The sequence below is a fragment of the Ursus americanus genome, chromosome 25 (assembly GCF_024610735.1).
Source record: "Ursus americanus isolate L20-20 chromosome 25, mUrsAme1.1.p, whole genome shotgun sequence".
In the NCBI taxonomy this organism is placed as follows: Eukaryota; Metazoa; Chordata; class Mammalia; order Carnivora; family Ursidae; genus Ursus; species Ursus americanus.
Window position 1 is genome coordinate 39,665,177 of NC_142151.1, and position 22,386 is coordinate 39,687,562.

The window sequence follows — 22,386 nt, forward strand, 5'->3', positions numbered from 1 at the left end:
AACACATTCAGCCTTTTAAAAAAACACATATCCCTGTGAAATATATATATATGCATATATATATATATATATATTAAATTCTCTGTGGTTAGAAACATATTTAAACTAACTAGCCACAGACCAAACTAGACCTGCATTCATCCAACGCTGGAATTTTACGCTAAAGACTGAGGTCCTTCTTCTTGGTCAGAAGTAGGCGGCAGTGAAAGTGGTGCCTTTGTTGCCCCACTAAACCGCTCCCTGGGTGGGTCTTCTCCATACCGTGTGTTGCGAGCACATGCAAACCCCTGCTTTAAGGAAAGGACTGCCTGGGACTTTGGGGTGCCTCAGGATGGGAGGAAGCTACAGATGATAAAACAGCCTTGTGCAGAAGCAGACGGATTTCACGGAGAGGCATATAAATAGGGAAGTCCTGGAGGAGGGACTTATGCATGTGACCCAAAGTCCAGTTTACCATCACTTTCCTGACAACACATCTTGAAAATCCTGCGTGTATGTATGTATGTGTGCGTGTATATGCTGGTGGTTTTCATCCCTACCTCTTTGCCCATGCCCTTTCCTACCTCTTAGTAAGGCCTAACAACAAGAGTTTATGTGAAACCAAGAGTCTGTCCAAGCTTCTCTCGGCCCCCGAATTAGGGACTGAGTGAGGCTGGAGCCCTTTGAAAACAAGATGGCAGAACTGAAGAAGTGAAAAGCAGTCTCTCTCTTCAGCTTAGGGATGTCCCTCACCCCTTTCACAGCACCAAAGTTTCTTTGCAAAAATAGTATCTGAGATACAAAAGGAAAGGCAGGTGTGCTTGTGAATGCATCTCGCCAGGGCCTGGTCCAGGATCAAGGGCTTTACAAGAACAGAGGGATGGGAGCAGCTGTTTCCAAGGTCTCTGGCTGTAGACAACAAAGAGCTGGTCCCCCACAAGGTCAATGTCGGCTAACTGAGACAGTCTTCACAAAAGCTTTCGGTGGAGAATCTCCCAGACCATCCGCTTCCGGAAGTATGGCATGTGTTGCTGTAGGGACACAGAGATACCCTTAATTTTTTCATTGCTTTTATCCAGACCCAATATTCCTTTCCTTCTCAAGGTTTTCAATTAAAACAGCTTCAGTTGCATTTCTGGTTTTTCAAATTGCTCAATTCTTGATTACATGTAATTTTTTTCCGTTGTTTTCTACTGCTATCTCTACTGCTATTTTCTCTCATTGTAGCCTTACAAATTTTATTGGGCGCCACCAGGAGTCCCCAGGCTACACCCAAACATCTCCAAGAATTCTGAGGATGGCGTCTATCAAGTCCTCTATGTTGAACTTTTAAGATGATATGCGATCTAAGGCCTGAAAATCAAAAACTTACTTTTTAGGGAAAGAGTTATAGAACTGCAAGAGTCAGCTCTATCCAAGGGCTATGGTGGAAAAGTCTGGTGAAGTCATTAATTTCAAGTGGAGGACACAAACCATAATTTCCAGTCTCAATGCACTTTGGACTCTGAAGGACCACATGCACAGAAATAAACAATCACAAACTAAGAGAAGACTGATCAACTGCATCAAGTGGGGGGTGGGGGAGGAGGGCAGCATGACAAATTAAACTAGGAGTTCAAGGTATGGCCTGTTCCAAAACCTGACTGCTAACCAAATGAAGAGAAAATGAAGAAAACTTGCTCTGGTCCCAGTTCTCTGTTTCCTACAGGATTTGAGGTAGGTGGGGGAGAGGGGCAGAGAAGAAGGCTCTGCTAATGTCCAGGATTCCTTGACTATAGCATGTGATGCAAGGGAACCCAGCATGTGGCCTATCACTATCCTTCTTTTTCTTGTGATGTGGTCTGCGCAGTAACCATCAGTGTCAGCAGCCATAGGCAGAATCCCCTCGGCAGAGCAGGTGGAGGGCAGCCTAGAGACAGGGTGGCCACAGGGCTCCTTCCTGAAGGCTCAGCTCACCTGCGTGAAGTTGATCGGTCTGTCTTTGGTAATGCAGTCAGCATATTTGCAAGCAAACATGCCACAGTCACTTCCATTCATCTGTTGTGGAATTTCCTGAAAGATCAAAAGCAACAAAAAGGTGACATCTTTCCAAACTTCTTTCCTTCATATTAGATTATAAATAAGAACCAAAGGATATAAATGTTACAGGTTTCCCTGAATTTTGAAGAGGTGACCCTAAGTCCCTTACCCAGGGCAACACAGCCTCAGAAAAAAATACAGCATCTCAGTCAGGGCTTCATATTAATATTAATCTTCTTATCAACCACACAGGAGACTATCTGAGACTTCCATGACACCTATGGATGTAAAGACAAGTCCCTCCCACAAGGGCCGATCAGCAACCATTTTCCACAAGAGTGATGAGCTCAGTAAAACAGCTGGGCATTCAGAAAACCTAGTTCTACACGAGAAACAGAGCTTACTCTATCTTCCCTGAGGAACCAAACAACCAAGCTGAAGTCAGGCTAGACAGGAAGACAGAAGGTCCCTGGGAATCAAGCACTAAAACCCTATTCTTCCCAAATACCCTAACATCAGGAGTTCTACCCGATGAGATGAAATGTACCTGGCTTTTCTTGCTGAAGAGCTGCCAGCCATTGGTGTCAAACTCTTTCCTTTTCTTGTCAATGCTTTCTTGCTTCAGGTATTGCCTAAAGGTATGGGGAGAGGAGGCGATGAACTGTGGAGACACAGATGATAGCTGCCACCTAAGAATGACGTTCACAATCCTTAGGAAGGGTTTCCATCTGCACTTCTGAGGAAAGCGGTATATAAATGCTGGGTGGGGAATCTTTGGACTGCCAAGCTTCCCCTGCAGCTCCCATAATTCATGCCCACCCTGTCAACCCAAGAGAAATAGGACCTCTGCCTCTGACACCCAGGTTCCTTCTACCTACTGTTCCTCCTGAGGAGTGAGTTTTGACTCTTTTCCTTGGTTTAAATGGTCCTTTAGAACTCGACCTCATGGAACAAGGTTTCTCTAGTGATATCAAGGCAGTTATTCACTATTTATAGTCTTGACTCTCCTGTGTGAAAATTCAATCCAAATCACAATTTGATGAGTGCATACCTCATAGACAGCACTCTTCTTAAGTGCAAACACTTCACCATTCTGGAACCTACCTCCTCCTGGCCACCAGAGTGGTACAGTGAGGAACAGGCATTTTGGAAAGAGAAACAGATTGGGCATAAAGAGATCTGCATTCTGGTTCCCAGTTGAGCCACTAACTAGTAGGACCTGAGCATATCAAAGTCCCCCTCTGTGGGTCTTGGTTTCTTCATCTGAAAAATTAGGAGGTTGGATTAGATGGTTTCTAAGTAGTTTCTGTATCTATATATGTATATATTGACTCATTCATTATTTTAGTGCACTGGGACAATAGTTGTCCCCATGAGGGCATCTTTTTGGTATTATTATATTATTACTAAACTTCACTTACTCAAACATCAAATATCCATTCTTACTCAATGTGAGGATTTCCTTTATTAATCATCATCACTCCACTAAAGGTATCAAAGAACGGACTTCAACAGCCAGGAAAACACAACATATGCCCAACACCAAACTCTTTTGTTCTCAACTCCCTACTTACAGGAGGATCCTGCAGGCTTCATTGTTTATCCCACCCATAGAGTCGTAATACGTAATATTCTTCTTTCGAAAGTCCACAACCTGGGAATAAAAAAAATCTGTGTGTTCAAAAAATAAGAAAAGTAGTTTCTCAGCTTTTGCTTCCCTGGAAATGGAAACCTTTTGCCAGATTTCCTGTGAAATCATGACAAGTTTGACTGATACTTTGCATTATACCATGCTTAAACTGCAGAAGAAAGAGTGAGGGGATTATTTACATAGCATTATCATGGCCTCATTAATGGCCCTGAAATCTTTTTCTAGTATTTAGGTTCTCCATCTGCCATGGAGGCAACAGTGGAGACACACATGCTCTTCAGAGACTGTAAGATGAATGAGATCATTTCCACAGGGTTTCAGAAAGATGGTAAAATATTCGGGCTTTTGTTTCTTTATGTGGAGAATTTCTTTTTGGCTTTATGCTTTTCAAATGTAATTCAAAATAGATTGTGAGATAACTTTTATATTTTTATTAATACATTAAATGAATGTATCCACGTTCTCAAAGAGTCATAAAAAATATTAAATTTCCAAGTATGCAAGGCGAATCATAATTAGGCAGAAAATAAGTCACGGAATCTGAGATGGCAGCATCATTACGAAGTCACTTTTTCACCCCATGCCTTGCCTTGAGACTGTTTACCCTCACAACTCCCTTCTAAATATTTCCAGAAAAGGAAATACCACAACTTTCTTCAAAGTCTAAGTATCTCCCACTCTTGACAGGAAGTTCACTGATCTATCCAATATTTAGCCAACGAAATACTATTCTTTCTCACAATCATCCAGTGAAAATGTAGAATTACTACTCACTACTCTGTATATTCTATCATTCTGTAGATTTCTTTTAAATCTGATTAAAAGTAAAAGAGGTACTCACAGCAAGACACCAGTGCACTCCCAGGTGAATGGGCACCAAAAGAATGTCAACAGAAAATACATCCACTTTCTTTGTCCAACGTTTCACTGCCTGGTAACCAGCCGTTTTTAACTTAGTGAAAAAAAAGGTATTAAATGCATGCACACTTGGCAGTCCCTTCTCTTTACTTCGCTCCATCAACATATTCATGTAGAAATTGATGATCTGTGGGAAGAAATTAAATGTATTAAAACAGATACTCAGTCCTTTCAGAAGAGTTAGGTTGTATGAAGGAAAAGCAGTTGCTGTGTTGCACAGCATAGGTTATTGTTTCCTAATCAATTAAGACTTCAACACCCCAAAGCCTCAGGCCCCTACATCAAATTCTGGAGGGCTGTGGTGCTTGTAAGCAGTGAGGACACAAAAAGCTGACATAGCTACAGCTACGCGGATCTACAGATATCTTACAGGGTTGAGCATCCTTACGGGCCCACGCTGGTCTGATCTGTAGAAGACTGAGGATTAGGTCCACAAATGAAAAGGAGGACGAAGGGTTGCTAGAAGGCGAGACTTTGAGAAAGGGAAGGAAGGAGCCAAGCAGTTCGATAAGACACATCAGAGGTACTTTAATCTACTGGGACTAGGGGAGCAACTTAAAAAAGTCCTGAGCTCACAGTCTAGTGTAATCGAGCGAAGACCAACAGTTCAGTCCTTATATGTGGGTCGTCTGGTTTTGCACAGACAGAAAACTGTTCCTTGACTAAAGACTGCCTTTTCAGCCTAACAAGTCGGCTTGCAGAGGCGACCGGCTCCGGTCTCAAGTCGAACTGAGTGACGGGATAAACCATCAACTGCACAAGAAAGAACACGTCTCTGACTAGTAGCTCACCACTGTCACCTATGCTGAGGCAGACGTGGATGCTGTATAAAAACCTATGTTACATGACACCTGAAAGTCCAGTCACAAACACGAAGAGTCAAGTTCCCTCCAGAGTCTGTATGGTCAGCTTTCTCATTTTTGTTGATTCCATATATGTCTCCAATATCAAGTATGAATGTAAGAAATTTAAATGCTTGATACGGAAAATACGGGATTCTTTCTGTTAACGCAACAACGTATTCTCTAATAGTGACTATGTCGACTATGGTCCCTTTAGGTCCAGGACTCCTTGGTACTAAAGGCTGAAAGTTACTGTGCCGGAAGTTACTGCATACTTACTTTATGTGGCCAGCTGAGGCCAGGCCAGTGTCTGTCAACTGCAAGGAATGAATGGGCTAACTGATCCACAGCTTGGAAATATGACTAAGAAAACAGGCACATTTTTCAGAATGCTTTTTGGGGAATGGGAAAACGCCCCTGTCCTTTGACAAATATTTACACACCAGGATGCCAGAGCAGTGAGCTACTGCCCAACAGTAGGCAGCTACATACTGGGTAGGCAGCAGGGAGCACTGCCAGGAACACACCGAAACATGGTCTAGACTAGAGAAAGGGCCTATAGATGAGGACGCCTCAGCAGTTGCAGGGAAACCACACTTGCCATGAAGCAGAGCTCTGAGGGTGGGGGTGGAGGGGAAGACTAGGATGGAAGAAAGACACTGTTCTGCCTGCATCTCTGCAGACCCAGCCCCAGCAGGTCCAGAGGACTTGGGTTGTCGCGGATCCTCTGCCCAATGTGATGCCCAACAGATAACTGGAGCTCAGTTATTTTAAATAATGAAAATGAATCAAAACATAATTAGGGTCATAGATTTCTCAAACTGAGGTTTTCAATCTAACTCTGTCCCCAAGGATAATGGTGCCAAAGGACGATTCTAGGCGTGTGAAAGGCAGTCAGGAATGCAGGAAGGCCTGCCCAACAAGCACAGACTCCTAGGCTATAAAACTACATTCTCTAGTGAGAGAAAATCAGCAAGAAGGGATTGATTCCTCTGGTATTCTATTCATCTCACAATATTACCCATGTTATGAGGCTAAACCCTTTAATCCAAGGGGTGAAGTGAATAGGCAGATGACCTGTCAGTCACTGTAAGCCAAGCCTTCCATGGGGCAGACAAAAGTCATATACTAGAAGAGGCGATACGGACTCAAGCAGAAAGTAGAAAGAATCAGGCAGAAAGATAAGGACAGCAAGCATACGAAAGCCATGGAGATGTAGCTTCTTTAGAGGTGCCCTTCGGGGGGGCATCACCTTTGGGAGCATTACCCTGAAGTAAAAGAGGGTGACGTAAATGAGCATCATGCTACCCATGATTTTCCTATGTTTTAGGAAGAAAGAGTTCCAGAAGCCAACAAAGTTAGATGTACACAGCCCGGATTGTTTGGTTTATTTTTGTGTTTTTATTTTGGGAGTGTCGACTGCAAAGCTAAAGACCAACCCAGCTTAGGAAGAATGGAGACCTAATGATCGGGACACACGTTGTCTATTTCCTTTGAGAATCCCTCTTCCATCGCTTTAGTTCCGCCTCCAACCGAAGTTTCCCCACTGCAAGGGAAAAGGCCTCCTCCAAAGTCAGCTTGTTAATTAGCTCTAAGGAGTGATAAGGGCTCTTTTTCATTTCCCCATATCCCAGTAGGAGGGAGCTTGGTGGCCTCAATGTGCTCCCCATTAACTGAGGATGTGCAATCTGACATGAGGCAGAACGGAGATCCCAGTTTCCTCAGTTTTGCAGCTATTACTCTGTCCAAATGAGGAAAATTGCCATAGTTCGGCCAAGACATGGTCCTACCAAAAAAACAAGCTAGGAGAGAACAAAAAGAGTCCTACATGTCATCTCACAAGGGAGGGCTGAAGATGAAGGAAAAAGAAATGAGAGAAGGGATCACAGTGCGTAAGATGAAAGAGAAGCAGTGATAGCCATTTGCTTGTATTTTGTGAAGACAAGGGTCCCTCTCCTCCCACGGGGAGAGCCTTTCTGCACACAAGACTCTCTAAGCTCCAAAAGATCTTGAATTCCCCCTTCAAACAGGGGGCTAAAAGTAGTCAATCAGCCGGGTGCTACTGTTTGTCTTGCCCACATACCAGCATCTGGGGACAACTGCCAGGGTTGGTCTACCTGTCCCTCTTTCTGGGGCCCACACTTGTCTGTTTGCTGGCTTCAGCTCCAAGTGCCTCAGGAGCTGCCCTTCCTGCTGCCTTCACAGCCTTGGCCATAAGCGCCTGCTTGTCTATGCAGTGCTTTTGCGGGGGGTGGGGGGTAGGACTGTTGTTTATAGTGTCTTGTTCCTTTGTGAGTTTATTTGAAGAGCTGCCAGGCTGAAGCTGGAAAAGCTTCTCTTTAAAAGAAAAGCCTACAAAGTTTTTAAACTAAGGACTCAATCCTTTTCCTGTATGTTACCACAATGACATAAATGACCACTGCTATTTGTATCTTCCTTCTCACCCAGTAAATCGGCCAAACTATTGTTTTCTCAATCCCTTCAGAAGTAAAATATCTGACTAATAGTAAAATCTTAACTTTTAACCCTTCCCAATTTTACACTCTGAATCTTTTTCTTTTGAAGATTTATTTTTATTTTATTTAAGAGACATAGAGAGAAAGAGGAGCGCGAGAACACAAGTGGGGGGAGGGGCAGAGGGAGAGAATCTTCAACAGACTCCCTGCTGAGCACGGAGCCTAATGCCACTACTGGATCTCAGAGCCCTGAGATGACCTGAGCCAAAACCAAGAATCAGACGCTTAACCGACTGAGCCACCCAGGCGCCCCTGAACCTTTCTAATTAGCTCTGGGGGAAAAAATGTTCTGAAAGTCGTGGGTATAACAGTGCTCCTAAGTAGAAATAAAGACAAGTTTCAGGGGTGGAAAAAGCTATTTTTCCTGTTTTACTTCTTTAACGTTTTCACCTTGACCTCCCCGTTCTGATTTTTTTTTTAATTTATTTGAGAGAGAGAGAGAGAGAGAGTGAGTGGAAGGGAGAGGGAGAGAGAATCTGAAGCAGACTCCACACTGAGCACGGAGCCCAACGCAGGGCTTGATCCCATGACCCTGAGATCATGACCCGAGCTGAAACCAAGGGTTGGACGCTTAACCATCTGAGCCATCCAGACGCCCCCTGTTCTGATTTTTTAAATTAAATCTATCCTTGTTGACCACAAAGGCCCAAAGTCCAGCCAAGCAGCAGCATTTAAATACTAGGAGTCGGAAGGTCATTCACTCCTAAGCTCTAACCTAGCTGACACTGAAGGCCGACTTAGGTAAGCTCTGTGTACTGCATCTCACTGTGAACAGGTACCCGGGATTCTTCTCACACGCAAATTCAAGTACCAGATTATCAGGATCCCTGCTAAAGTCTTAGACAAAGACAGGCAGGCAACACCTATTTTTATGGAGTTGTGACAACTATAATCACTATTCTCCCTGTGACGCTGCATAAATCCCTGGTTTATCAAAAGGACGAGTTCTATTAAGAAACCCTTTAAAGAGGTAACTATGATGAAGTGGAATCTTCCAGTGAGTCATGTTAGAAGCACTAAAATTTCCATTTTGATCATTTTATTCTACATGTCAGAGTGCATTGCATATGGGAGACACATCATAATCACTGAACTAATTTATCTCATTTTGCTAGTTTTTTCCCCTTCGTATGGAATCAATTTTTATTCCCTAAGGAAAACTTACTCCCTGTGCTCGGCTTATCTAGTTGGGCTTAATGTTCTGCAAGCTGTTTCCTCTCTTCACTGAGCATTACTTAAATTTAACGGCTCTTTGGAAACAACCAGAAAGCTATGACCACTACCAATTCTCCATTTCCACTTTTGATATGAAAGAACGCTAGACAATGTGCTCCGATTTCAGATGCTGATTCCATAATAAAAATCAGATGATCTTGGTATATCCCTTATTAAGTCTTACGTCTTAATTCCCCACTATCAATCAGGTAAGAATACTTTATACACTAGGCTATTGTGATGCAGAATAGCTAAAAGACACCTCTTTCCTTTCAGAGATGAGACTTACAAAATGGCTAACTGGCTGGGTGATGGACATTGGGGAGGGTATGTGTTGTGGTGAGCGCTGTGTATTGTGTAAGACTGATGAACCACAGACCTGTACCCTTGAAACAAATACGTTATACGTTACTAAAAAATAAATAAATACCAAAAAAATACCAAAACCAAAAAACAAACCCAAAATAGGTCACTGGTCTGCCTGGTTAGCTTGGTCATCAGTGTAGTCAGTCTGCTATATAGATTTCACTTTATTTCCTCCTGCATTCCCTCACTTCCCACATATGCTATTGTCGTTTCCTTGCAGTGTTTCCCTAGCTAGGAAAAAGTCAGAAATATGGTTTTCCAACAGTCTAATGCTTTTGCATTTTGGAAAGAAATGACGATAATTAACAAGGGTTTGCAAAATAAAACCAGAAAAAAAGACATGTCTGCTTGCTATTTTCCTAATTCATCCACGTAAATTAGTAGTAAGGGATGACTGAGTCCTGGAGGGAAAATGAAGAGACTGGAAGTGCAGCATCACCCTGTTTCTCCGCATGGGATAGGGCACATTTAGCGCTGTCTGGAGGAGTTAGTGTTTCCTGCCCATAAGCATTTGGGTACATGGGATCCATCTAACTACTCTGGCCTTCTCTATCCTCAATCATTTTCTAGTTCTCCTACTGACGGTTGAGAAAGGTGTTAAAATTTCCAATGATAATCACAGATTTGTCCATTTCTCCTTTCAGTTCTTTAAGTTTTATTTCATATATTTTGAATTTCTCTTACTAGGTGTGTACATATCTAGGGCGAGTCCTCTTGAAGAACTTATCCCTTTCAAAGTGTCTCTGTCACTGGTAATATTCCTTGCTCTGAAATCTACTTGGTATGATATTAGTATAGTTACTTCATCTTTCTCTTGGTTAGTTTTTCATAGTATATTTTTTCTATCCTTTTACTTTTAAGCTATCTGTATCTTCACATTTAAAATGGGTTTCTTGGGGAGTCAGGCTGGCTCAGTCGGAAGAACATGCACCTCTTGACCTCAGGGTCATGAGTTTGAGCCCCATGTTGGGTGTAGAGATTACCAAAAAAAAAAAAAAAAAAGAAAAGAAATGAAAAGAAAAGAAAAGACAAGACCCCAGGAAATTTCTAAATAAATAAATAAATAAAAATGGGTTTCTTGTAGACAGACTTTTTTCTTACCCAATCTGACAAGCTCTGCTTTTAACTGGATGTTTAATCTATACCGTCCAATATAGTAGCCTCTCGTTGAATGTGACTACTGAGTATTTGAAATATGACTAATCCAAATTGCGTTATAAGTGTAAATACGCTGTAAGTATAAAACATGCACTACATTTTAAAGGAAAGGTATCTCTTTAATAAAATTTTAATATTTATTACATGCCAAAATGACATATTTTATATATATTGTGTTAAGTAAAATATATTATTAAAATTAATTTTACTGGGGCGCCTGGGTGGCTCAGTTGGTTAAATGTCTGCCTGTGGCTTGGGTTGTGATCCCGGGGTCCTGGGATTGAGCCCCATGTCGGGCTCCCTACTCAGTGGGGAGTCTGCTTCTCTCTCTCCCTCTGCCACCGCCCCCACTCGTGCTCTCTCTCTCTCAAAAATAAATTTTTTTAGAAAATTAATTTTACCTGTTTCTTTTTACTTTTCTCAATGTGACTACTAAAAAATTTAAAATTACCCATGTGGCTCACATTATATTTCTATTGGTCATTCTGGGTTAGATCGTTTACATTTAATGTGATTATGGATATCGATGGGTTTCAATCTACCATCATGCTCTTTTTTTCTATTTGTCCCATCTGTTCTTTGTATCTTTTTTCTTCTTTTCCTGCCTTCCTTTGGAATATTTTTTTTTCCATTTTATCTTCGTTATTTGCCTGTTAGCTAAACCTCACAACAGTCTATCCTCATGTAACATCATACCACGTTATGTGCTCTGTAGGAATCTTACAGTGGTATGTACTTCCACTTGCCCCTCGCTTGTGTTATGACTGTCATCTTTTACATTATAACCCCCACAAAACTTTTCTGCTTTAACTAGTCAACTGTCTTACAGAGATATTAAAAAATGAGAGCATTTCCACTGCTCTTCATTCCCTGGTGTAGACTGAAATTTCCACCTCATAGTTTCCTCTGCCTGAAGAATATCCTTTAATATTTCTTATAATACGGGTCTGTTGGTGGTGCATTATCTCAGCATTTGTTTGTCTGAAAAAAAGTATTTTTTTGAAAGATATATTTGCTGCAAACAGAATGTAAGTTGACAAGTTTTGTTTGTTCGTTTTTTTCCCTTCTGTACCTTAAAAATGTAGCTATACTGTCTTCTGGCCTACACATATTTCTGTCAGAAACACATTATGGATTCCTCTGGTACATAATGTGTCTCTTTTCCTCTGGTTGCTTTTATTATTTTTCTCTTTATCACTGATTTTCAGCAACTTGATTATTATACTTTTTAGTGTGGTGTCTCTTCTACTTGGTAGGTATGCTGAAATTTCTCGGATCTGTCAGTCTAAGTTTCCAAATATGGAAAATCTACCATTATTTCTTCAAACTTTTTTTCTGATACCACTTACACCTCACTTTTCCTTGAGACTCTAATTACATGCTCAGAATGCTTGATATTGTCCCACAGCTCACATATACTCATCTTTCTTCAGCCTTTTTTCTGTTTCATTTGGATGGTACCTATTGTTCTAGTTCGCTAGTTTTTTCTTTTGTAGTATCCAATATCCTGGTAATCCTACCTCATGTATTTTTTGTTTCAGAAACTGTTTTTCACCCCTTAGAAGTTCAATTTGGGTCTTCTTTTACATCTTCCATTTTTCTCATCATAATGTCAATTTTCCTCTAAATTCCTGAACATATGGAATGTGTTTATAATATCTGTTTTAATATCCTGTCATTTTTGTCATTACTGGGTATTTCTGTTTTTTCTCTTATAGTAAGTTGCATTTTCCTTCCACCTTGCATGACTGATAATATTTGAATGGATGCTGGACACTGTGATTTCATGTTATTGGGTTTTGTTGTTACTAGAATATGTTTGTATTCCTTTAAATATCATTGGGCTTTTGTTCTGGGATATAGTTAAGTCACCTGAATCAGTTTCAAGCTTTCTAGAATTGTACTTAACTTTGCTACCACAGGTCCAGAGTGGCCTTTATTCTAGGGCCAGTTTGGCCCCACTCCTGAGGTAATATCCTTTTGAGGCCTCTATTCAATGCCACATCATTTTTCCACTCTAACTGGTTGGAATATGAACTATTCTAAGCACCTGTGTTAGCTCTGAGCTTTGTTCTGATTCCTTCTTTCTGGTGGTTCTTTCTCCAGCCTCCGGCAGTTTCTCCCTATCTAGGTACAGATTGGTGCTCAGGCAGATTTGAGGGGGGCCTCTGAACATCTCTGGAGCTTTCTCTTTGTGCAGCAACCTTCCCCTCAGTATTTTACCTCACAAATCTTAGCCACTTTCACCCCCCTGAACCCTGAACCACGTCTCCTCCACTGACCAAGACTGTCAGGCACTGGCAGGTTCTACCAGCTCTCTACCCTCAACGTATCACCTAGTGAGGTGAGGAAATCATCAGCTAATCCCTTTCATTCTCCTTCTCTCAGGGATCTCTGTCATCCACTGTCTGAAAATTGTTGTTTCATATTTTGTTTAGTTTTCTAGTTAAGTTGAAAGGGTAAACCTGACCCATTTTATTCTATCATGACCAGAAACAGAAGTCAGATCCATTTACTTGTATGCCTAAGTAATTTCCATGTATTTTTAAATTTATCTGATGCCTTATAAAACAACATGTAGGCCCTCTAAGAAGTAGAATCGTCAGGCCATAAAGCAGAATCATCAAGCCACTGGATCACAGAAGTTAGCTAATGCAATTGCCAGGAATCAATAAATAATTTTTAGTGCTGACATCCATTTAAAAATATTTCCTTTTTGTTTCTTGATTGTGATTTCAATCTACTTTTGCAACTAATTCCTCCTCTCTTTAACCCTGATCTCCTTCCTTTAATTAGATATTTTTATTAGTAACTAATCACCAGACCTAATAGAGAAATCCCCATCTATAACGTCCCTGGTGTTATCAGCCTTCCAGCCTCCTTTGTATTCTTCACAAAGACAGCCAATTCCCACATTCCATTTCTGAGAAGTTTCATTTTCTTATAGTGAGTTAAAAATGTCAGTCCTATCAATCAGTCATTAGTCCTTTGAAGCTATACAGAATTTATTCATCTATGCATAAATCCATTCATGAAAACATGTTTGAAAGTCTATTTTACAAACAAGCAATGTACCCTCCTCTTTTAGGAAAGAGACCAGAGAAAGGGTAGTCTAATGGCTTTCTGCACGTATAGGACTTCTGAATTTTATTTTCCTTATAAACTAAATCTGATCCCTTTCACTTCCAGGATCTTATATTCCTTGTCTATAAAATGGTAAGAATAATATGACAGTCACCTTATTCTGGAGAAATACTTAAAGCAGCCTATAAAACTGATAGGAAATACAGAAAGAAAAGAATGGTTATTAATGAAAATATCTATTTGAAGGAAGAACAGGATTGATGAGAACACAAATTACTTGCAAAAGATGACTCAGAATTCACAACTGAGAAAAAGAATTATGTATTTGTAAATGAATATGAATACTTAAGGATGTCTACTAATCCCTCATCAGAATGTCAGCTTCTCAAGGACAGTAACTTTGAAAGCCTGAGAAATACAGTACTTTGAAAATGGTGCTTTCCAAAATAGTTATCATCATCACGGACATGTGAATTGGTACCTGCTTTCAAGGTTAACATTCTAAACTCGGAAGACAGGCACTCCCTACAAAAGTTATGGGTAGGTGTGGTAGAGATAAAGTAGAAAAGGAATCTTTCCTTCTCCTCAACTTTTCTAAATAATGTAATTTCCATGAACTTTGCTTGCTGAAAATCCAACCTTTGATGGGCCGAGGGAATGGAAAACATGTCCTCATGAAAGCCGCCTCTGTAAGGGATCTCACCAAGGAACTGCCACAGTAAACAGCAGGGACTCAGCTCATATCCTACTCATTGCTGCCCTCTAGGAGGCTTTGCATAATTTACAACGAATAGGCTACAATTGCTATAAAATAACTGATCCCTTCCCATTTAGCAGTGGCAGGCAGAAACTGGCAAGAAACCAGATTAATGTCTTCAAATAAAAAACATTTCATTGATGGATACTTTTGGCTGTCCTTGATTTCCATTTTGCCCTTTGATCTAGTGAACTCTTTTTTTTTTTCCTGTTACGTGATCCAATGTTCTAATATCACTATTCTGAGCCAAAAGAAGCAAGGGTGCTTTCCCCTACGGCAAGACAGTATAAAACCATACCTTCCTTACCATTCTTGGTCAAAGATATTATTCAGGGAATGATAAACTTCTGAAATCTACATTTTATCTTATTTTTAATTTTTTTTAAAGATTTTATTGATTTATTTGACAAATAGTGAGACAGCACACGCAGGGGGAGTGGCAGAGGGAGAGGAAGAAGCAGGCTCCTCACTGAGCAGGGAACCTGATGTGGGGCTCAATTCCAGGACCCTGAGATCATGACCTGAGCCAAAGACAGCTGCTTAGCCAACTGAGTGACCCAGCCACCCGTGAAATCTCTATTTTAGAAACCTATCAGTGGCAAAGAGAATGGGGCTAGTCCAGCTGCCCCCAGAGAAAATCAACATGCTGGGCATGGCATATGGCTCTCGAATTCTATACATCTAACCCTAAGACAAGCTCCAATTTAGGATTCTGAGGCAGTACAGTATAACAGATAAGACCCAATGCTTAGGTCTAAATCCTGGCTCTGCTACTTACTGGCCATGTAACCTTGAAAGTTTCTTAATCTTTCCATGCTTTGTTTCTTCATCTATAAAATAGAAATGGTTAAACTACAGTATATACCTCCAAGGTTTGTGGTGACTATTACACGAATAGAACACATAAAACACTTAAAATAGTGCCCAACATGATGTAAATGCTCAACAGATGTTAGCAAATATTATCATTTGGAAGATCCTAAGCATACAAGACCAGATTATAGATATCTAGAATATCTAGCGCTTATTATACTGAGAATCTAAAAATCTTCCACAGCTGTAAAGTTTGAAGTACACCCAAAATATCAGGCGGGGATGCTTCTACTGGGCCTAAGAAAGGAAACAAGTACCTAGAGAAAAAACGCAACCCCGTTCTCTTCTTTTGCTGTGAAAAATATCCTTCTGAAATAAAACAGCCTCCTCCGGGTTTAAGAATGGAGACAGATTAAAGACTGTCGTGTAATTAATCTACTTAAAATTATTAGCAGGAGCTGAGGGCCATAGCTTTCCTTCAACCGAGTACATCAAATATTTAGTAATATATCTTTTTCAATGTCAGTATATTTAATAACATAGCTTTTCCAATATCATGCATAAATGTAAGCTATTTTAGAAAGCTCATCTCTCATACCCTAGGTGCCTAGAACAAGGACTGATGAAAAAGGAAGTAGAAATGGAAGCCCTGAAGGAAATCCCAAAGTACTTCTTCATGCTGCAACATAGTCAGAGCTATTAAATATTTGCTCAGAAGATGTGAACTACAGGGTAGGTGCTTTAAAAAGAGTGAGAGTGAATGTCCTCTCCCTCCGGGTCTAAATCTTCCATACAAAACAAGGTAAATCAGCAGTTCTAACTCCAAGGTATATAAAAAAAAACTATCTGAGGTACTTGTTTAAAATGAGTTTCTCCATGACACTGTCCCATACTCACTCAGGGGAATGGACAAACCTAGGAGAGTTGATTCTACGTAGGTCATCTGAGGACCACGCTTCGAGAAAACAGTGGGATAATACTTTGATTTAGTTTCCACTTAATGCTCACTTACTATTTGAATATAAAAACAGGTGTGAGATTACCTCATCATTGAGCCAGTTCAGATGGTTTAGAGTTTGAATATCTTTGCGTGTAATGGTCAAGCGGAATGCTTCACTCAGAACTTCATCCTGGTTCCCGTTACGAAATACATTCTTTATTTCTTTCTCCATTTCCTAGGGAACGAAGAGGTGCCAGAGATGAAGCCTACATGGCTACAGACACACCAGATTTCTCACCAAGCCCCATATAATCCCCAGACTATATTTATCAGTAATCCACTGTTCACTTCTAACATTTTGGTTTGGTGTATATTCTTTCCAGTAATAATCTGGGTTACTTCCTTTCATCCCATCTTGTCCTCCCTTCTCATTTGCAGCACAACATTTCAGACCCTTCTTTCTTTCATTCCTAAGTCTGAAATAACCTTCTGCTATCAAATTTTCTAAGTCCACAAGAAGACCTAATTATATTTCATATCTTTGGTCCACACGATTTCCTAATAAATAGAATCTTTCCCAAAAGGTAGTAAGGGGATAAAGGTAGTGTCTTCAGACACATTTTCCTAGAAAAATTTGGGCTTTTAAAATGTAAATTATGGAATCTAGCACAACTATAATAAATGTGCTATACTTACCAGCTATATGATAGTTTTTCAAACAGAAGAATGGATTAAGGAATAGATTATCTTAATATGTACAAAGACTTTAATATATTTTCCAAATTTTTATACTGATTTTTTACTACTTAAAAAAAATAGTAAGTCTCAGCTTACTTTTTGATGTCAAACTAATGTACACACACATGAAAAATAAAAATGTACATAAAATGAAACACAAATTTATTAAATGTTTTTTCACTGAAGTTATGAAAAGCCACCCACAACTCTTTCCTCGATTTTCAATAATCCTTTAAAAAGAAAGCCAAGATTGGTGTTGTAATACAAATGAAAGCAGGGGTATGCAATACAATTTAAATGATAGGTGGTTTATTACCTCTATGTTTGAAATTCATTCAAAGTATTTTTTCTTGCTAGCACGAGAATCTGTAGTATGTTAATTTACCTCTGTGATTTCAGGAAATTCATCTTCACTATCGGTTAATTTATGACCTTTCTTTTCTGTTTCTTGGGTGATCGTGACAGGGATCTCCTTTTCGAGTGGTACGCGAAGATGCAGTTCTACTGCATCGTGTACTGAATGTTCCTGCTCCTGCAATCTCTGAAAAGAAGAATTCAGAATAAGTGGGATAAGGAAAACCACTACTTGTCTACATACACTGAGTAGGACCAGCTGGAGAGCCTAAGGACACACACAAATCATATAAGGCTACATACGCCACCATAACATCTTGCAATAACAATAGCTTTGATCCGTAATCCAGGTAATCTTCCAGATTAGTTTCAACTTGGATATGCTATTTATTCACAACCTTATCTCCAGTTTTTTGTTTACCTGGTTTTGAAACTGTAATGCCAGTGCTTTCTGCTCTTCAATCTGGCGCAATCTCTCCCGTGCTCGAGAATCATAAACACTAGTTCTAGGAAATGAAAAGGAAGGGGACAAAAATGCAGACCACCATCTTAGCATCAAGCACGTTGTTAATACACAACGAACATTAAATATAAAACCCGCATACATAAAGTCTAAAATCCTTATACTAAACTTATCGCAATACTACACTTATATTTTAAGACAGAGTGAAACCACGTGGTGTTATTAAAATTACCCTATTTTTATTGAAATGATGAAAATCATTAGCTTATTGCTAAATGTGAACAGGTGACTTTTGTGCATATTTGTAAATGTGTAGTATTTTTTTTTTTTAAGCATGTCTCTAAGATTATGGAGAAACTGAAGCTTCATTCTAGAAACCTAAAAAAGACTGAATTCCAATGGAGCAAATAATACAAGATATCATTGAGGTTTCAATTCAAATACTTATTTATGATCCAAAAGAAAAAATACAAGTTCAGTTTTTTTCCTCTAAAAAATGAATAAGATCAGGAATTTAGATAACTCAAAGTGAGTTACTGAAACTGGAGACTAAAAACTCAGTAATTTTGCCAACTCCAGAAATGTGAATTATTTAATAAATTAGTTTTATCAATGTGAAAATAAGGGCATTTATTTTCCTTTCTATGTAATACCTACCTTTGAAAGTTTTCCAATTCAATTTAGTTTCAGCAATTGTTATATATATCACAAACCTGAGCACAGAAATGTCCCAACCCCAATAGAATTCTAAAAACCCAACAACTTAAAAGTTGTTTTATAGATAAATATTAAATAGGGAATCTATACTGATTAATATAGGTAGGGTGATTGGCTAATTGACTACTTCTAACTGGAAAGGAAGTGATGGGGAAGGAAAAATGATACCAAAAATAACAACTTACAATTCTTTGATCCACAGCTCTGCCTGGAAAAAAGTAGGACTATGGGTGGGGAAAAAATATGACAAATGAGCAGGAGGCTTATAAGAAAATACAAATATTTTCACCAAGAAAACCAATCATTTAAATAATTTACAAGAATGTTTTACATGTATGCAATAAATAAAAAGTCCTAAATTACATAAAATAATTGCAACTGGGAACTAAAGGAATACAAGTATGAGTCATTTGCACACAGATTAGTTAAAAAGATGACCCAAAGTTCAGCAGAGAAATTAACTGTAGCATAGCTCTTTACTTGCATGAGAGACCGACATGATGTGAAAGAGTACATCACTTGTCAAGATAATATATTAATCTAGAACACTATTCTTCCCAAATGGTTCAGATTAACAAATCATGGACTTCTTCTTGTCAGTCTACTTGAATCAAAATATTTTCAACCAAATCATACTGGACACTGAAAATCCCCACCCACACAAGAGTCCATATCAAATGGCTGGGCTAGTGAGTCAATGAATCAAAGTGGAAAATCAGCAATACAACTCCATTCCAAAGATGAGCGACCAATTCTATTCCATGCAGCTCTTGCTGACAATCCAAATGAACAATGCTTAGCAGAAGAGCCACAGGCATGTTCTCTCTCTTAAAGCTTCTTGCTCTTCTCAAATGTCCTCATCTCCTTGCCAATCCCTAACCGAAGGAGCCCTCACAGAAACAAACAGAAGAGTGAACACTTTTCCAAAGAAAACTTTTAGATACATAGAACAAGTAAACAGAGCAAAGCATCAAACTGAGAGTTAAGAGACCGGGATCCCCTGGAGTGGTCCCTGATTCACCTTGTGACTTTGACCAAGTCACTTCATTTCCATGGGTCTTAGTTTCAGATCTGTAAAATATGGAAATCAAAGTCCCTTTCAGTTCTTCAATTGCTACAGTCTGTCCTAGTGAAGGCAAGAACAAGGACTCAAGAGGGTATCCCTTGCTCCTTGGCCTACCTTTTGAGAATCAGTACTCCCAATCATCCTTAGGCTAGGGTTTGGCAATGAAAATGCTGTTCTATTGCCTCCCCACTGTCACTGAGGTTAATAAAGGGAAAACATACGAGTAGCGGCCTACACCCTTGGCACAGTGAATACTGATGTAACAACCAAGAAAGAAAGCCACAGGGATTGGTGGTAGCACTGTGAGGGGCCTGGTGTGTGACACTAAAAACGAATGAACATAAAAACACATTTACTGCACAATATAAAGAAGTGACAAGAATTGCCCAGAATTTCATGGTATTGGATCATGCTATTGAAATTCGTCTGCTTCCTTATTAGACCATAAACTTAATGAGGATAGGAATTTTTGTGTTTTGTGTTTATTACCGTATCCTCTGCACCAAGAACAGTGCTCGGCACATAGCAGGTACTCAGTGCTTATTGAATAAATGAATAATGTAAGGGAAAAGTGCTGCTCTTCACTGGATCGAGGTATTTGCTGGCTTAGGAAAGTAAAATGCAGGGGAAAAAAGCAAAAACTTATTGCTTTTCAAAGAGATCGCACATTATTTTTCATATGACTGAAGCACAGAGTAATCACTAAAACCACCTCTGAGCACCTACTCAGTGCCCTGTGTGACATTCTGCTGTAGGTGTTCTACGGTATGATAATTCTCATACTAGTTAAACCTCAACATAATATGTAATAAGGAATTATTACTCATAGTGTACAGAAAAGGAACTTGAGGTTCAGAGGATAATCTATTTTGGAAGTCAGGATTAGAAACTATGTCTAATTCCAAAGACTGTGTTTTCTACTCTTGCAATGCGCCTTTCAATAAACCAAAGCCTTAAACCAATAGGGAGATGATGAGTACTTGAGCTACTCAAGAGAGCATTTGAGGCTTTCTAGAAAATGCATGTCTAACAAAGATTTATGTACTAAGTGCCCATCATGTGCCAGGCATTATGATCAACATTAGGTGATTAGTGCAAAGGTATTAGTAATGAACAAGATATAGGGATAGAAGTACTGGAAGAAAAGGCTAATGGTATCTGGAGAAGTCAGAGAAATGTCTTGAGAAACAAATAACATCTGAATCAGATTCTGCAAAGCAAAATAAGAGTTTAACAAGTGGACAAGGAGAGAAAGGAAATTCCAGGGGTTAGGACCAGCATGTACAATGGCACAAAAACAGGAAAACGGCATGGCATATTCTGGGAAATAAGGGCAGATCTTCACTAGACCTTAACCAAGAGGCAGTGGTGGGAGATTAAGAGTAAAGAGCCAATCAACCAAGCCTTGGGAGAGCAGGCTCCAACTGCGATAAACAGCATTATTCAATCAGCCTTCCCCAACAGACCATTTCTCCCTCCATCTCATTCTTCAGGCATCACTAAGAGAAATCTTCCATAAAGGAAAGGCACACCAAGTAAAGAACCATTAAAGAACTAAAAGCACTCTTTACATGAGATCTGACTTTTTCCCAGGAAAGAATAATTCTTTTGTGTACTATGTGTGAAAATACTTTTATAAGTGCTTTTTGTGTATGTTAACCTTCACAGCAATTCAATAAATAGTAAGGTATTAATACTGGCATTTTTGATAAGGAAACGAAGGTTCAGAAAAGTAACTTGTCCAAAGTTACATGATGCCTGGACAAGATCAGAACCCAGGTCTAACTCAAGAAAAAAAAATGTATTAAGAACAAGAACTCCAAACTGTAAAGTCTCCTTGAGAAACTGTAACAGAGAATTTTTCTTTAAATATCTAAAATTCAGGACATATAGGAGAGCTGCAAAGAAGTACAGAAACTGAGATGAGAAAAAACTTTCCATTAGTCCTAATTTCCTCAATGGAAAACTGATACTATTATCATTCCAGCAACTGAATTGTTAAGGCCACAGAAACAGCAATGGCAAAGAAATTGCGATCTAAGTAGTAACCTACTCTATTACAAGCATCATATAGATCACATTTGAATTGAGACTTAAAAGACGAGAAAGAGACTCCTGCTTCTTTAGATAGACATGTTGAGGTAGGGGATACATACCAGGCAGAAGGAACACTGACTATGAAGGTAAGTAAGTACATATCACATTATAGTTCAGCATGTAATAAACACACGAAAGAGTCCCATCTTCCCATACAGCTCCTCCTCTCACCTTCATCATGTCTCCCCTCAAATGTCCCTTAGACTTGCCATGACCACCCAGATAAACAGTGGCCCCCTAACCCCAGTCTATATGTTATCCTGCTTTATTTTTCTTCACAATACTTATCACTACCAGACATATATGTTTATCTATTTATTCACTATTTGTCCCCCATCTCTTTCCTTACACCTCTTATGACCAGAATGTAAGCTGAGTGCAGGGCTTTCATTTTGTTCACAACTGTTATCCCCAATGTCTGTACTAGGACCTGGCACACAGTAAGTTACCATAAATACTTGTTAAAGGAAAGAACATGTGATAGGAAGGAAGTGAGGCGTGTGGAGGAAATGCTTTGTATACCATACTAAGGAGTTTGGACTTGACTCTATGTCTGATAGCCACTCTTGTAGGACTTTAATGAATAATCGGATATGCATTTTAAAAAGACCACTCGGGTTGCAGAATGGAAGATGGAAAAGAACAGGCAAAGAATGGATTTGAGAACATGGTGGAAGATGGAATGAAGCACAA

General features: G+C 39.5%; 1 protein-coding gene across 3 annotated transcripts in view; it reads right to left on the minus strand.

Annotated features, from left to right (window-relative positions):
- Positions 1–321: 321 nt before the first annotated feature.
- SENP1 (SUMO specific peptidase 1) overlaps positions 322–22,386 on the minus strand; it is a 49,945-nt gene continuing 27,880 nt past the window's right edge. For all 3 annotated transcript variants that reach the window (XM_087855799.1, XM_045801176.2, XM_045801175.2), the window contains 9 exons: positions 18,716–18,754; positions 17,772–17,856; positions 17,382–17,537; positions 16,362–16,493; positions 4,491–4,694; positions 3,573–3,652; positions 2,546–2,630; positions 1,936–2,031; positions 322–1,010 (listed from right to left, as the gene is read on the minus strand). In XM_087855799.1, the coding sequence (XP_087711925.1) occupies positions 948–1,010; positions 1,936–2,031; positions 2,546–2,630; positions 3,573–3,652; positions 4,491–4,694; positions 16,362–16,493; positions 17,382–17,537; positions 17,772–17,856; positions 18,716–18,754 (940 nt within the window). In that variant the 3' untranslated portion in view covers positions 322–947. The remainder of the gene's footprint in view (positions 1,011–1,935; positions 2,032–2,545; positions 2,631–3,572; positions 3,653–4,490; positions 4,695–16,361; positions 16,494–17,381; positions 17,538–17,771; positions 17,857–18,715; positions 18,755–22,386) is intronic.